At 38.0% G+C, this 15,301-nt stretch overlaps 1 protein-coding gene across 2 annotated transcripts; it reads left to right on the forward strand.

Annotated features, from left to right (window-relative positions):
* Positions 1 to 3,661: 3,661 nt before the first annotated feature.
* On the forward strand, positions 3,662 to 15,287 carry gata4 (GATA binding protein 4). 2 transcript variants are annotated; one of them, XM_042503824.1, is made up of 6 exons: positions 3,662 to 4,369; positions 10,786 to 10,952; positions 11,113 to 11,238; positions 12,053 to 12,152; positions 12,248 to 12,384; positions 13,369 to 15,287. In XM_042503824.1, the coding sequence occupies exons 1-6, from the start codon at positions 3,850 to 3,852 to the stop codon at positions 13,492 to 13,494; spliced, it is 1,176 nt and encodes a 391-aa protein (XP_042359758.1). In that variant the 5' UTR covers positions 3,662 to 3,849; the 3' UTR covers positions 13,495 to 15,287. The 2 variants fall into 2 exon arrangements, with proteins under 2 accessions (XP_042359758.1, XP_042359760.1); XM_042503826.1 differs by having other exon boundaries at positions 12,053 to 12,134.
* The last annotated feature ends 14 nt before the right edge of the window (positions 15,288 to 15,301 follow it).

The following is a 15,301-nucleotide window of genomic DNA, read 5'->3' on the forward strand; positions in this document are numbered from 1 at the left end:
CTGTATTGACAGGGTATTCTGCCTGCTGGGTTTTCCTGCTTCTCCATTTGAAGCCTTCTTCCTGGAGCCAGGAGTCTACTAGTGTCTGTGTGTGTGTGTGTGTGTGTGTGTGTGTGTGTGTGTGTGTGTGTGTGTGTGTGTGTGTGTCCAAGCCAGGCACCAGGAAAACTGTCCCCGTCTTGGCTGGGGCAGAGATTCAATCGTGTGGGGTCGGTGACTTACTTTGGCCCCTCAACCCGTCTTCCTTGCACACGCAAACACACACACACACACACGCACACACCTACACTTACACACACACACACTCACACACATACACTTCCCTCAGCAACAGTCTGCTGCTGTCCGACACATACCAGCATCTCTATCTAGTCCCTCAGCTAACACCTCCTCATTCATACACACTGAAAACACACACAGTTGCACAGACTGACGGTTATAAACACACAAACACACCCGCAGACACACACACACAAACGCACAGAGTTTTCACGGGCTCTGGCCTTTGTCACTGTCAGTGATACAGCCTGGCATGTGCAAACACACAAATCAAAACACACACTGTACTGTACAATAACAGAAAAGAGGATGAACTCTGATTTTAGTTTATTTTAGTAAACTCTTCACCCTGCAGTATACTGTGTCTGATTAGACTGTAGGGGCTGATAGGAGCAGCCTTGCTGCCGAACGGTGACTTATCTTGCCCGACAAACTTCTCGTTCAACATGCAAAGCTAACAGAAACACAAACTGAAATTCTATATGTTAACTGGAACCATAAACGCATGAATCATTTCTGACTGCATTGCTACTTTAAGCCCTCTCAGGCTGAGGGCCCACGCCTTGATATTATTAGCCACCAATTGGTGGTTCTGTTATCAGCCTGCAGTTACACATTGATGACAGTTCCCCATTTCCATTGAGACAATATTGCTCTATTTGCCTTGACTTCTACAAGACAGGGTGGATGGCAGTGAATACTGCACATGATTAATTTGTATAAGGTTCATGACACATAGTGAATGTTTGGGCTATTTATAGGGGAACTTCATCAGTTTTACACATCAAAATTTTACAGTTTTCCAGGGATTACTGCTGCATGCGTGACAAATTGCACAATGCCTTTTGTTGTTTTCCTTTGAGCTGTGTGAAATCTGATAAATGTCCTCAACTGATTTCACTTGAGTCAGCATCAGTTATTGCTAAGGACTACAAGTTTGAAAAAAAAAAAGTTTGAGACTGTGGAGTTATGGTGCACTTTATTTGCACCAGGAGGTCAGAATGTCCAAATTTCCTGTCAAACATTTTCACTGTAACGACCTCTGAAGTTAGATTTCCGACTCGTAAAGTCAGAGGAACCTCACCAACCCCAACATCATAATTCAGCACCACAGACTGTATGTAAAGATGAATGATGGCGTCTTCCCTTACACTCTCTGTACAAAAATTAAACAAAAAAGTCCCGGATATGGCCTCTACCATTCTGCGATCTTTGTAGTATCCCAGCTGGCACAGAACGTTCCCACACAGGCTGACGTTACCTACAAGTTACAATAATGTTTTAAATAAAACATTTTAATCTAATGTTCTAATAACATTTTAAGGATATTTGTCATTTCAAATAATGCTCTTCTTAAAGCAACTTGATTAAAGGGACAGTTCACCCCCAAATCAACATAAATCTACATATTTTTCCTCTGGTGCTGTTTTTCAATCTAGAGATGGTTTTTGTGCCATACTGCACCTGCAAACTATCGCCATGCAGAAGTCTGTTGTGAGTAGATGCATTGATTTGACTATGCATATCTTATATTTAGTTTTCAGTGGGCACCTTCCACTGCAGAAAATTTAAACCTTTAATAGCCTAAAACCATAATTGTAATTAATTAAATTAATGATGGCTGCATTCAATTTAGGTGATTTGACTTCTGTGATTTTCATGCTGGCATGGTAAAAATCAAGGTTTGGTGGCAGAAAACAGTCAAGTCAAACTAAATCTGTGTTAATATGTGAGATAAAATAAAAACAGTAACATATTCAAAACAATCCCCATTTCCTGTGAACACATTGCTGGTTTGCTTTGTTTCTCTCTGTCACAGCTGGATGAGCAATGATCACAGAGAGTCTTCTGATAGCTTTCTAATAAGATCACATACAGTTTCTTTGCATTAATACAAAACTGCAACCTCCACCACACACACGCACACACACACACACACACACACTGGACCGTATTGGCAGCCTGTCGTATGGGAAGTGGCCGCACAATGAAATGGCCTCGTGTGTTTATGTTCACTGGTGTTGATGACAGGTATAAATCTGTCCCCACGAGGACAACAACCGCCGGAGACTTCCGACTGAAGGCGCGTCAAGCGTCCAGAAGTATTTTTCATTTTTGTCATGAAGAAAAAAAACCCTGTAGGCGTTAATGTTATTGTTATTAGACATGTAAGTGCTAGTTCAGCACATGTGTGGAAACCAAGAAGTCATGAGACTAATTAATGAACTGTTAGACCCTCCTACATATTTCTTTATTGCAACTTTTCTCTTAAACGTCCAAAATTATTTGATCGGATATGGATTAATGAGTTTGATGCTCAGTTAATTTATGTGTCGATAATAACGCTCACCACATTTTAACTTATTAATCTAAAAATGTCTTGATGCTAACCAGAATGATCAGTTTTATTTTGAGCATGTAAAGCGGCACCCTGCATCAAAAATGTCATCATGGGCTAAGCTGTTTTTTCCCAGTGGGTTTATTTTGATATAGCTACAATACCACAAGAAAACTTTTTATATTCACGCGCAGAAAAAAATTATGCACATTTATATGATCCTAACTACTGGCCTTGTTATAGTATAACTTGAAAAATAGCGTCAATAGCGTCTTTAAAGCTATTGTTATTCAGACCTAAGTCATTTGAGACTAACGAAAAAAATATTTTGACAAATGAAAATGAGAGTTGGTACTGCGTATGTCCTTATGCATTATTTCGATTCACAAATTAAAATGAAAAGTAAGTGTCTTGTATTAAAAATGGAGCCCAAAATACACGAACAGGACGAAAAAACGACTTAAAAAACAATAACAACAAAATAAATTATTTTATCGAATTCAGCAGGAAGGACATAATAAGATAACCTAATATAAATAGGCTTAAATAAATGACATTGTATTTCTGGTTAGCATTTGTTAAGCCAAAACACGTCATAACTAGAAAAAATGTTTATAATTTAGTTATCGGAGTTTCTTTCTTTCTTGTTTTTATTATTACGTTTCATTAATATGATGGGAGGCACGTCTCCCTCAGTATTTAAAAGATGTGTAGTTTATTTGTCTCCTCCAATAAAAATGAAAGTAGTAGGCTAAATAGATTTATTCTGAAAGACATTTCCACCATAACTTGAGGCAGAAAAGGCAGATATCGATGCATAAAAATTAGGAAATTAAATGTTTGATGTTTAAAATTTTCTGACGATGGACCCCTGTGACCCCCCTCCCCCACTTTCAAACTAAACCTCCGCCCCTGTATTTAAATACCTTTACATTTTTTGGCTTGCAAAGAGAGAGAGAGAGAGAGAGAGAGAGAGAGAGAGAGAGAGATGATAACAGCTGGATCTTGATCACAGAGTCTCTCACTCCTCCTCCTCCTCTCTCATGTCTCTCTCTTTATTCCCCTTTTCTGATTGCCACTTCTTAACAGCAGATCTGATTTTAATAAGGAAGTTAAAGCTTCGCGGATTGTGATAAACTGCATGTTTTTGCGTTTAAACACCTGTGCGTAAGTGCATCCAAACTATCATTATCCCTTCTATCAACACGGATGTCCAGCTTCAAGGAGAGGATATGTATCAGGGCATAATGACAACCAACCACGGACCCCCCTCCTATGAGGCCGGATTTCTCCACAACGCCTCGACGGGCACCTCTCCGGTTTATGTGCCCACCACCCGGGTCGTCACTCCCATGATCCCGGCGCTGCCGTACCTCCAGACGCCCGGTGCGTCGCAGCAGAGCAGCCCGGTGTCGAGCCACTCTGCCTGGGCGCAGCCGTGCGCCGACTCGGTGCCCTCGTACAACCACTCCCCGGTGTCTCCGCGCTTCGCCTTCTCCACCAGCCCGCCTCTGTCCTCCGGGGTGGCCACGGCCCGGGACACGGCAGCTTCTTACAGCAGCCCGCTAAACATCTCTGCCAACGGGAGGGAGCACTACGGCGCCCGGAGCCTCAGCGGGTCCTATCACAGCCCCTACCCGGCCTACATGAGCCCGAACGTGGGTGGAACGTGGCCGGCGTCCCCCTTTGACAGCCCGGTCCTCCACGGTCTCCAAACCAGCGCTCCTCATGGCACAACACGGCACCCAAACGGTAAGCAAAAATGATTTAGGCTACATCTTTTTAAATGTAGTTATTTTGTAGGCTATGTGTCATGCTGCACTTTTTCGTTTTCTTTTTCACAATAAAAGGTGTTCTGACTTTTTCGAATTTTATCATCCAGACAGAAATGTTGAGAAGGTTAAACTAGCAGCCTCTTAGTCACCAGAAGGAAAATAAGTGCAGATATCGTTGAGAAAAGAGAGAAGCGTGTCTCGTTTATTTATTCATATTTGTCATTGATTAATAAAGAGCATAGCCCAGTTAATGGCTATGAAAACACACATGGACAAGGTGAAAGGTTGCAAGGCCTGATTGAAAAATCAATTCTTTCTTTCTCTGTTTTTTTCTTTCTTTCTTTACAGAACAGGAAAAAATATTGTCTGTTTTGTCTGCACGTATAAAATGATCTTTAAGTAAAACCCATTATATTAAAACGATTTTAGTTAACAGACCACACCAAATACAGATTATTCTGATTTGAATTAGAAAATTAAAACAATTATATTATTATTTATTTCACACAGAAAAATCATAAGTAAACGAATCAGTTAGACGTTCTTGAATTATTGGACAACTTTAAACTGTTTTTAATGTGCATTTATTTATTTATTTATGAATCTATTCATCCTTTTAGACCTGAAAATAAATGTCAGTCACCGCTCATCCAATTTCTGCAGGGCGAAACCCTCTGATTTAATTTAATTCAAAGCAGTGTACATGCATGGTTTATTTTAGCCTAAGTAATTATATATTTGAGTAAAGCAGAAAGTAAAAACATCAATGCATTTTACAGGCTGCTACGTGAGATCAATCATTACCGTGATGTGGTCATAAATTGACCGCAGACAGTCTGATTTCTGCAGGATTAAAGGCTGAATGTCACCTTCAAAAATCTGTCCGTTTGTTTTTTTTTAAGTTACACAATATCGGCAATGTATTTTCACGACAGCTAATGTAATAATGGAGAGCAATTCATTTTTATGTTATGCTACTTTTAGTCCCAGCAGTAATCCTGCATATCGTTTGAACTTGCTGCCTGCTTCACTGTATCGCTGCATTATTTTTGTAGTTAACACACGTTCAGTTATAATACTTTTTAAAATCCACATTTACAGTTCCATGTATATTCAAGTGACTTTTTATACGTATAAATGATAAAGAGTCCTGGATTGAAGTTATGGTTTATTTTGTATTGATAAAAAAAATAATCTGAGAAGGATTTTAAATCCACATTGTATGATGATTTACTTTATCAGTTAAATTAAACGAGGTCAGACTGAGTATTAATAGAAATTAATGACGTTTAATTAAGGCTGCTACTAACAACTTTTTTCATTATCAGTAAATTTACTGGTGATTTTTTAAAATACAATTGATCATTTCATACTTTAGTCCATGCAATGCTTAACACAATTTCCCTGAGAACAACGTGACATCTTCAATTTACTTCTTTTGTCCAACTAACAGTCAAAAGACTCTTTATTTATGATCATAAATGACAAATAAGCAGCAAATTCTAACTTTTAATAAGCTAAAAACAGCAAATGTTTGACATTTGTGCTTGAAAATTGTCTGAAACAGTTAATCGATTTTCAAAAAGACAGTTGGTAATTTTTTTCTTTTGATCAATTAATCAACTAATCATGTCAACTCTACATTTAATACTGAGATTGACTGTTTTTAATAGATATCAACCGTCAACAAATTAACACATTGTAAACATGTCTGTTTATTTTTATGAATAGAAACATAGTCAACATTATTGCAGTGAAAGAAATTCATATTTAACTGAAGCTGAATTTATAACAGTTTATGGGTATTGTGGTTTATGAGTTGTGTTTATGTGGCCTGTAGATGAACTCAGGTTTCCCATAAATATAATAATAATAATAATAATAATAATAATAATAATAATAATAATAATAAATGTTAGGAGTATATATAACCTCAGCAGCTGACTTCAGCTTTAAGTCTCCATGCTGCTTGATGTGAATCGGGCCTATAGCTGCAGGCTGCAGGTTGCACTCTGGACCAAAATATTGCAACATATCGATTTTGCTTAGGTTGTCAAATTTTTGATGACTGCAACTTGCACCTTGTGTACTACTCAGAGTTGTATTTATTTGACCCTTGGGTTTTTTTTTTTATCATATTATCTGCATTTTGTGCAAGGTGCTGATGGGCATCTATTCATTCATAAATTCATGACTACAATCCCATTTCATTATCATATAATTTACAATCTGATGATCATTAGACATATCACTTAGTAGGTATATTATTGGTAGTTTTATCAAATTAATAGCAGTTTAACAGCTGATTATTTACTCATTTAAAAATATCAGTTACTCCTTCTGTCTAACTTAAAATAAAAAGACCAAATGTTCCCATCTATAAGGCTCTTTTAAGTGTTTGATGAAGAAAGAAGCAGATGAGCTGCACAACAGTGTGACAGATAACAACATTGATCCTCACTGACCTCTTCATGATTGTAATCAGTAGACTGTTTACTCACTGCTGTTCTTTACAGGTGTTTCAGTGAGCGGCTTCACCTCATTGTTTTACAATCACATCAAATGAAATCAAATCTGAGTGTTTGATGAAATGGCATTCAGTCGAGCTCTAAGAGTATCTATTGTTCTGTTGGTGAAAAGCAGAAAAGGGAAACTCCCTCAGCTGTGAAGTGACTTTTCTCTACAGTCAATAAAAGAAGAAATAAATCACAGTGAGAATTATTTTCATGATCACTGTCAGCATTGCTTTACCAAGGAACTTGGATTTGTTCAAATATTTGTGGAATATGTCAGATCTTTTTTTTTTTTTTTAATTTAGGCCTGTGTCTCATTTACAATTTGTTATTATAAATGGCTTATAAACATATGTGTTACAGCTGTTTTAGCAAAAAAAAGAAAACAAAGAAAAAAAAGAGAAAAACAAGAGTCTAATCAGATGTTTATCACATTTTGCCCTGAAAGGGTAATTCTTTCGTGAACTGATCTTTAAAACATATTTTATGTAAACAACTACACCATTCCATTTTTTCATTATATGTTTCTGGAATATTATCACTATTTTAGATTATAAGATATTATATCTATAGTACCACAAAAGGACCTTGGTGAAAGTTAAACATGTCTCTGTCACATATGAGGAGCTTGTGCCTCTGCCTGGAATATAAAATAAAAAGTCAACTAATAACCTAAACAGTTCAATATTCTCTCTTTACACTGTTTCATGTTTGCAACTAATACACAATATTTTTCCAGTTTACTCCACATTCGACTGGATACAAATTTGAAAAAAAACTGTAAAGTAAAATCTAAAAAGCGCTGAGTGTAAAATACATACAATATCCAAAGAACAATAAGATTAAGTGCAAGTAGCATTACCCTGCTGTAAAAATACTCCATTATAAGTAAAACTCTCATACTGTAAATATTATTTCAATAAAAGTATGTATTCCATAGTATCGAAAGTATAAATACTTATCAAAGGCTCCTGCCAGCAGAGAGATGAATGACTGAACCGACATACTGGGCACAGGCCCAGGGGCCCCAAGTGTCGGGGGCCCCACTGGCTAAATTAACACAACCACAAAGAGACAAAAAAAAATGCAAAATGATGAAACTATAAAGAGTCACAAATTAACAAAACCAGCACAAGATCTATGTGTCTTGCCTCTAGAGGCCTTTTTGTGGGGTCCTTACCCGTACCCAGGGGCCCATTATCTCATGATACACCCATGCTTGTGCATGTTACTGATATATTTAATATCATTAGAATCATAGTTATTTTTAAACAGAAAACTCTGTTAAATAAATGTAGTGAAGTTAAAGACTTAATATTTTTGTAAATGTAATGTTGCATAAAATGAAAATACCCAAGTTAAGAAAAAGTACTTCAAGTAAAGTACTTGAATAAATGCATTAGGTCACTTTCCATTACTATGAGAGACCCCTCTATTATCATTATATACTGTAGACTTTTTTGTGTCATTATTTCATGTAACATCTGTTGATTAACTAGATACATTATTTAAAAAAAATACATATTAGTGACCACAGCAATCAGACTGAGTAAAAAGCTCCAATATTCCCACCTGAAACTTTGTGAATTTAAAGTACAATGTCTCAGAAAAATTATTGACGAAAATGAACGTACTGTACATTGTACTCAGATAAAGCTGAGTAATTCAACTTCATTACTTTCACTAATTGCCTCTGTATTCCCTCATTTACTGCCACCACTGTGACAAATGAAAAAAACATTTAAACCTTGCACAGACAGTCAGTCTTCACATAATGTCACAGTCTTGTTCACCTTTGTCCCCTTAAGGCGTCGGTGTCTCCAGATAAAGACACACGCTGACATTTACACAGCGGAAAAAATAAACCTCCACATATATAGATGTGGACACTGTAGTGTTTCTTTTGTGTATTGTCTTGTGTGTGCTGTGTTGGCTACAATGGCCGCCTGGCTCAAGGTTAGCTCGCCCTGCTGTCTCTGTTTTGCTCTCAGCCTTGGAGGAGGCCTGAAAATGTATCAGTCGGGCTCTGCAGCGAGGGAGGAGCAGATGGAGGCCAGATTTATACTATCTGAGGAAAAATAATTATGCACAGTGGTGCATGAAGTTTAAAACAGCACCACGTTCTGATTTTTTTTTTTTTTTTTTACAGTTAACATGTTGGTGTTTTGCATATCTCCTCAATATATTGTCAGCATAAACTCACAAAGCTCTTATTATAAGCTGTCACTATCACATCACAGACTGATGCCTCCTTCACCTGAATGTCTGAGTGGATCTCTGTTAGATGAGAGTGTGACGATTATGAGATGCTAACTGAAGGAGAGGGAGAAAGAGACGTGATTGACACACTGAGAGTTTCTGTTTGGACATGATGGAGCTCTATTCTGACTCTATTTCCAGCCGAATGCTCATCTCAGGGGGAGCTGAGAGATAAGGAGGGATTTCTGGCTGCTGTTGTTGTGAGGGCCTGTAAGATTGCGCCTCCTGCTGGTGGAGAGATGCTACTGCATTTCATAGCAAGGGTTTAACCCTTTGAAACCTGAGCTAGTTGATTTGATTTCTTTAAAAAAAAAAAAAAAAAAAGCAACTTAACAAGACATGGCCTAAAAATCTGCAAAATAATAGTAAAAAAGTTTAAAAGAAAAGAAAAATTGATTTATTAAATTTATTGTTATTGTTATCATTTTTATTATTATACAAGTACCATTACCAAAACCTATGGCTATGCTTAAAACACTATTGGTAAAACAAAGAAAAGAAAACAAACAAATTGCAGTAGCTTCACTTTGTCCAGGACACATATTTTTGTTAATCCACCAGAGTCTGAGTGCTGAAGAATTTATTCTTACCCCAAAACTAACCATTCATTTATCAGTTTCTCACCCATGTTACGCTGAATTCATGAAAAAAACAACCTTCACGTGCCTTCACGGTGACTGAACAATACAAATATGGAGACAGTTATTGATGAATTGAAGTCATAGGTGTCCACCTTTAACAACAGCAAAACCATATCAAAAAATCTCACACAACTCCTGCAGTATATTCCAACTCTTATTTATCCACTCATATGCTCAGTGCTTCCCAAACAAAAGCAATTTTGCTAAAATTGTGATATCTAAAGCAGTTGCACCACTCTTGTGCATAGACAAGTATATATATATATATGTCAATTTGTGTTTTGGAGATTGCTGGGGCAGAAGCCCCTTGCATTACTAAAATAATGCAGAAGACAGACTTTTGGATTGTATCTTGAGCCAGAGAGGGTTGGTGGCAAGCAGGAGTGGGAGGTTAGGTATAGGCAAAAAAAATACATTGCTAATGTCTCCAAAAGCCACCTAACTTTGATGAGAAACACAACCAGACAGGCAGCAGCATATTGCTTAAATACACCTGGCTTTCAGTGCAACAAACGTTGCTCTCAATACTGCTCTCCCCTCCTGCCCACTGTGAACAGAGTTTACACTGGAGCTGGTGGAAAGCCCTGTGCATTGCACACAGATGCTACATGGTGCCCCGTCATCTTTGACCCTGTGAGTCCAGGTTGGAGAATACAGCTGGATAAATGAGACTTCGATTATAGTGCAGAAGTTGAGAGCTTGTAAACAGATGTTTTGATATAGTTTTGCTGTTGCGAAATGCGGTTCCCTTTTTCTTCAGTTCAAGATTTGTTTTTATTCTTTGTTCACTGGAGGCATGTGAGAAAAGCAAAGTCATTGTAACAGGGTGAGTTATTGATGTACATATTATCATTTTACGGCTTAAGTATTCCTTAAAAAAACAGTTTTTACAGAAACAAAGTACTGTTTGATTCAGATGAGGCTTCTGGGAAAAGAAAAACGAATGTTTTAGCTTATCATATTTCTTTTTTCCCCATCAGACCTGTTTGATGACTTTGTTGAGGGGCGAGAGTGTGTGAACTGTGGGGCGATGTCAACCCCCCTCTGGAGGCGGGATGGTACCGGCCACTACCTGTGCAATGCCTGCGGACTGTACCACAAGATGAACGGCATCAACAGACCTCTTATCAAACCTCAAAGACGGCTGGTGGGTGAAAGTAGAGCATCTCTGTACTCTGAATCATACAGTGAAGTCACACAGTCACAGTGGCTTCAGCCTGCAGCAGAGTGGAGATATACTTGTCTATTTGTAACTAAAACATGAACAAATCATTTTCTCTTGACATATTGTATTTTATATTCTGCAGTCTGCCTCGAGGAGGGTGGGCCTGTCTTGCTCCAACTGTCACACCACCCTCACCACCCTGTGGCGACGAAACGCAGAGGGAGAGCCAGTCTGCAACGCCTGCGGCCTCTACATGAAACTCCACGGGGTGAGAGAGAAAGAAGGGAGACGGGAAGGAAGAGCAAGTGCATCTGACACTGCTGAAATTTTGCATATGTTCAGTAGTGGAAGTTAATTGGCATAAGTACTCAAGGGCAGTTTTGACATATTTGTCCTTTACTGAGTATTGCCATTTTATGCAACTTCATAATTCTACACTTCATTTCTTGTGTTTTATTTCAAACTTTGTTTATTGATTTTCCACATAATCACAAAGCAACAGTTATAGTCATTTGTTCAATAAACAATTATTATTGTGTTAATGAACTGTTTATGAATTGAACCCAAAATTTTAAGGCAGGAGGTCACAATCACATTCGCTGTGTAGGTAAAAAAAAAGAAGTAAATACAGAAAGGCCTTCAGTGCTACTGGATGAGCTGAACTGGCCTTAATAACTAACCATGTTGAAAGAGCCTCAATATCCTTATATTGAAGCCAGTAATTTAAGTTTCTTGTATTTGTTGCTCAATAGTAAAACTAGAATATTCGGTAATGTCATTCCTCCCCAATTTCTTGGGCCTCTGTAAAATCTGACATCGTAACCTATAGGGGTCTTCTTACTCCAAACAAATTCCAAGATGAGACTACCTACTTTGCGGAAAAAGGAGAGGGGAAGAAAGATTGGCAGGCAATGACACAAATATGAAAAACTACATATATATGTTTTTTCCTTTTCACCCAAGTCTTGACCTCACCTTGCTAACAACATTTTCTGACAAGCCTCCATGGACGTTACACTTATAATATGTCAGTCTGCTATTAGTTGACTAAGTGCAATTACTTTGTCCTGGTGTCTTGACAGGTACCACGACCCCTCGCAATGAAGAAAGAGGGCATCCAGACCCGCAAACGTAAACCTAAGAACCTCAACAAGTCCCAAACTGGTGAGTCTGGTGAGACTGGTAAGTTAAGCAGGAGCTTATCAAAGACTTATTAACTTGGCTCTGTGACATACTGTCCATGAATGTGTAATGACTTCAGTTCTGGTGCTCCACAGGGACCCCTGGCAGTGAGGGGACTCCCGTCACACCAAGCAGCACTCCCCGGGCCTCCACCACCACAGAGGAGCCTCGCCAGATAAAGACAGAGCCGGACACTCACAGCTTGTACACACACCACAGCGCACATGCACAGGTTGGATGCCTTTTCAGTCGACTTTCAGAGAGTTCTACATTCAGAATGAGTTTTTTGTTGTGATGAAAAAACAGGTGAATTAAAATCAGTATAAAAAGCCCAGAAAATGGTATCCCCTTTAAGTGTCCTTACCCACCAAAAGTTTAAAGCCCGGGACTCCTAACCAGTCTGACAAAACTGAGGAAGCCTCTTGGATCAGAAACGTCAAGAAACTCAAGCAAGTCCATTTGCATACGATATAGCACTTAGAATCACCTGAAGAAGCAGACAACAGTTAAACTAATGTTTAGATATGATTATTATATTCCATATTGATCCATATTATATTCTGTACTATGGATTCTTATGTTGTACTTATAATATTGATATTTTTTTCACATGCCAAATACTTAGCCCAGCCACCAGAGGAAAATGTTGGCATTGTACGTTTCTGCAACCCAAGTATACATTATATTTACATGTTTCATAAATATTAATGTGGAAGGGATGGTGGATGGCTTATCAAACTTAGATTTTTTAAGGGGCCCATGGCTTGTTTCCCCACTGTCCACAAACCTGGTTGTTTTTTAGTAACCCACTGCTGTTTTTCTGGCAAGGATAGTGCTTTAAAAAGTGGTTGTTTTTTTTTATAGATATTGCAGTGTTTCCTGCAGGGATTGTGCCCAATAACGGGGTTTTTGTAAGCCAGAACATGATATTTTCCAAACCATAAACAACTGGTTTTAGTGCCTAAATATTACCACACATTAACCACAGCATTATGTTGAAACATTAAATCTACCTGCTACATAATAACATGCAAATGTAGTGTATCTGTTGTTGCAGAGACATACAATGCTGACATTTTGCCTGGTGATTGGGTTGCAAATAAAAGGACAAGATAAGATTTTAATGATGTCAACATAAATGAAATGAACAACCATACAGATTACATAACAAATTCCCACATTGGGCTTCTCATCATGACCTTCTGTATTCCTCTAGATTTCATCTCTGCCTGCCTACATGGCAACTCAAGGTGGGGCCATTCCTCTCAAGATGTCCCCTGGGGGCCACAGTGGGTCATCTGGCTCCAAAGCTGAGCCCTGGAGCAACCTAATCCTGGCCTAGAAGACCTACAACCAACATCTCAGACGAAACTTTCTATAGCAGTTAAGCTCTCCTTAGAGACAGAAAGCAGACTGCTGCTCTGGATGCAGATGTTCCTGCAGCCTACACACCATACAGTGCCTTCAGTGCAACACTAGGGGACACATACTGTATGTATGTGGGAGCCACCAAAGAAATGGAGACCTTAAACAGAACTGTGCATTCAATCACAGCAATCAAGGACTGAATGGAGTTTGTTAAAGTGCAGCACTGTGATTAGACACACACAGTAATGCTCAATATGAAAAACTGCAACAAGTGGAAAAACTTCTTTTGTCATTCATCTTTTCTGTCATGCCAGTGCAGATGCATTAAGTGACAAATACTGTAACATGAACCAGTAACAAATAACAGTAATAGTCAGACTTTAAGTCTTTGATTTTTTAAAAAATGTAGTTATAATTTTCTTAATTTTCACATTATTGGACAATTTGCCATAAAATAGACACTCATAACATGTAAAGAATCCCAACAGCAAATCTTAATGTCAAAAGTAACACCATTAAGGAGTTGCAAGGGTACTTAAAAGGTCAGTTCACATTAATAAGAAAAACAGCAACTATATATCTTCACACTCATGATGATATCTACTGGCAGATATCACATATCAGTGCAACAGAGGTAAATGAAAATTATATTTCTAACACTCAAAAGCCTTGTGTCTTTACAGAGCAAACAATGTGCCAATTACTTAGTAATCCACAGATGACAAATTTCAGTATTTTGCATGTTTGGTTAACCTGTTCTCACTCCTAGATCGATCGATTTATTTTGAAGAGAGGTACCAGCCTGATCTCATTCCCACATTATCAAATACCAACACTTATCATGAATTCATGAATTGGGAATGACAACAGGTGTAGGTTGGTGGATAATTCAAACTGTTAAAAGGTGACGAGGTCTGTGGATTATTCAGAGTATGCGGTAAAGCACTTTGCTATTGAGTTTTTCTCAAACATCCAGTTATCTTAGTTTAAATAGTGCGGCTCGGTCTCTTTAGATGATAAAACCAACTGGAAAGCAAATCACCAGTAGGGGTAAATGTAAAAGAATATGAATGTGATTTTTCATTTGGGTGAACTGACCCTTTAAAGATATCCAAATATTGACACTCACTGATCACAGTCATTTATATATGATACCTATGATCGTAATGCCCAGTTGGAAATTCACAGTATATCTAATCTGACTAAGACAAGCTAATCAGGAGCTTTTATCATAAACTGAATCGTTTAAGACATCCATCACTCCTCAACACCAGAGAAACTATGACCTTTAGTAAACATGATCTCCCATTCAGTGCAATAAAACAGCTCCCTGCTGGCTTTTTCATTTAAAGTGTAAAAAATGCATGTTAGTATTGACACCTGTACATATATATACACTGTACATAAAAACACATGAAAATCTGCTAATGCAGCAAGCAGGTTGCATTTGATGAATGCAGATGGAAGTAATGGCACATTACTCCCTCTGCTGACACAAGTGCAGATGTGCATCTACAAGAAAACTTAAAAAGTGCCTTTCATCCTGCTAGTATTTATTATTAAAGACACAACCCCAAACTACACAATCATCTAACTATCATCTGTCACCTAAAGGTTGTTTGATAAATGATGAAATGTGTATTGTATCAAGAATGTACAGTTTGTTAGCGATACTTAATGCTTTAATTTGCTTGTGACAAGCATGGGGGGACAACGTGTGTAAATGTGGGATAATTACCAACAAATATATGAGCATATATGTAAAAACTCCACTCCAGTAT

Source organism: Plectropomus leopardus, chromosome 16 (genome assembly GCF_008729295.1).
Source record: "Plectropomus leopardus isolate mb chromosome 16, YSFRI_Pleo_2.0, whole genome shotgun sequence".
NCBI lineage: Eukaryota > Metazoa > Chordata > Actinopteri > Perciformes > Serranidae > Plectropomus > Plectropomus leopardus.

What these genes read in the sequence shown, in the direction of transcription:
- gata4 (XM_042503824.1), top strand. Translation starts at nt 3,850, where the DNA reads ATGTATCAGGGCATAATGACAACCAACCACGGACCCCCCTCCTATGAG. An exon ending in TCTACATGAAACTCCACGGG is followed by an intron (nt 11,239 to 12,052) that starts GTGAGAGAGAAA and finishes GTGTCTTGACAG; the next exon opens with GTACCACGACCCCTCGCAAT. An exon ending in TGGTGAGTCTGGTGAGACTG is followed by an intron (nt 12,153 to 12,247) that starts GTAAGTTAAGCA and finishes GGTGCTCCACAG; the next exon opens with GGACCCCTGGCAGTGAGGGG.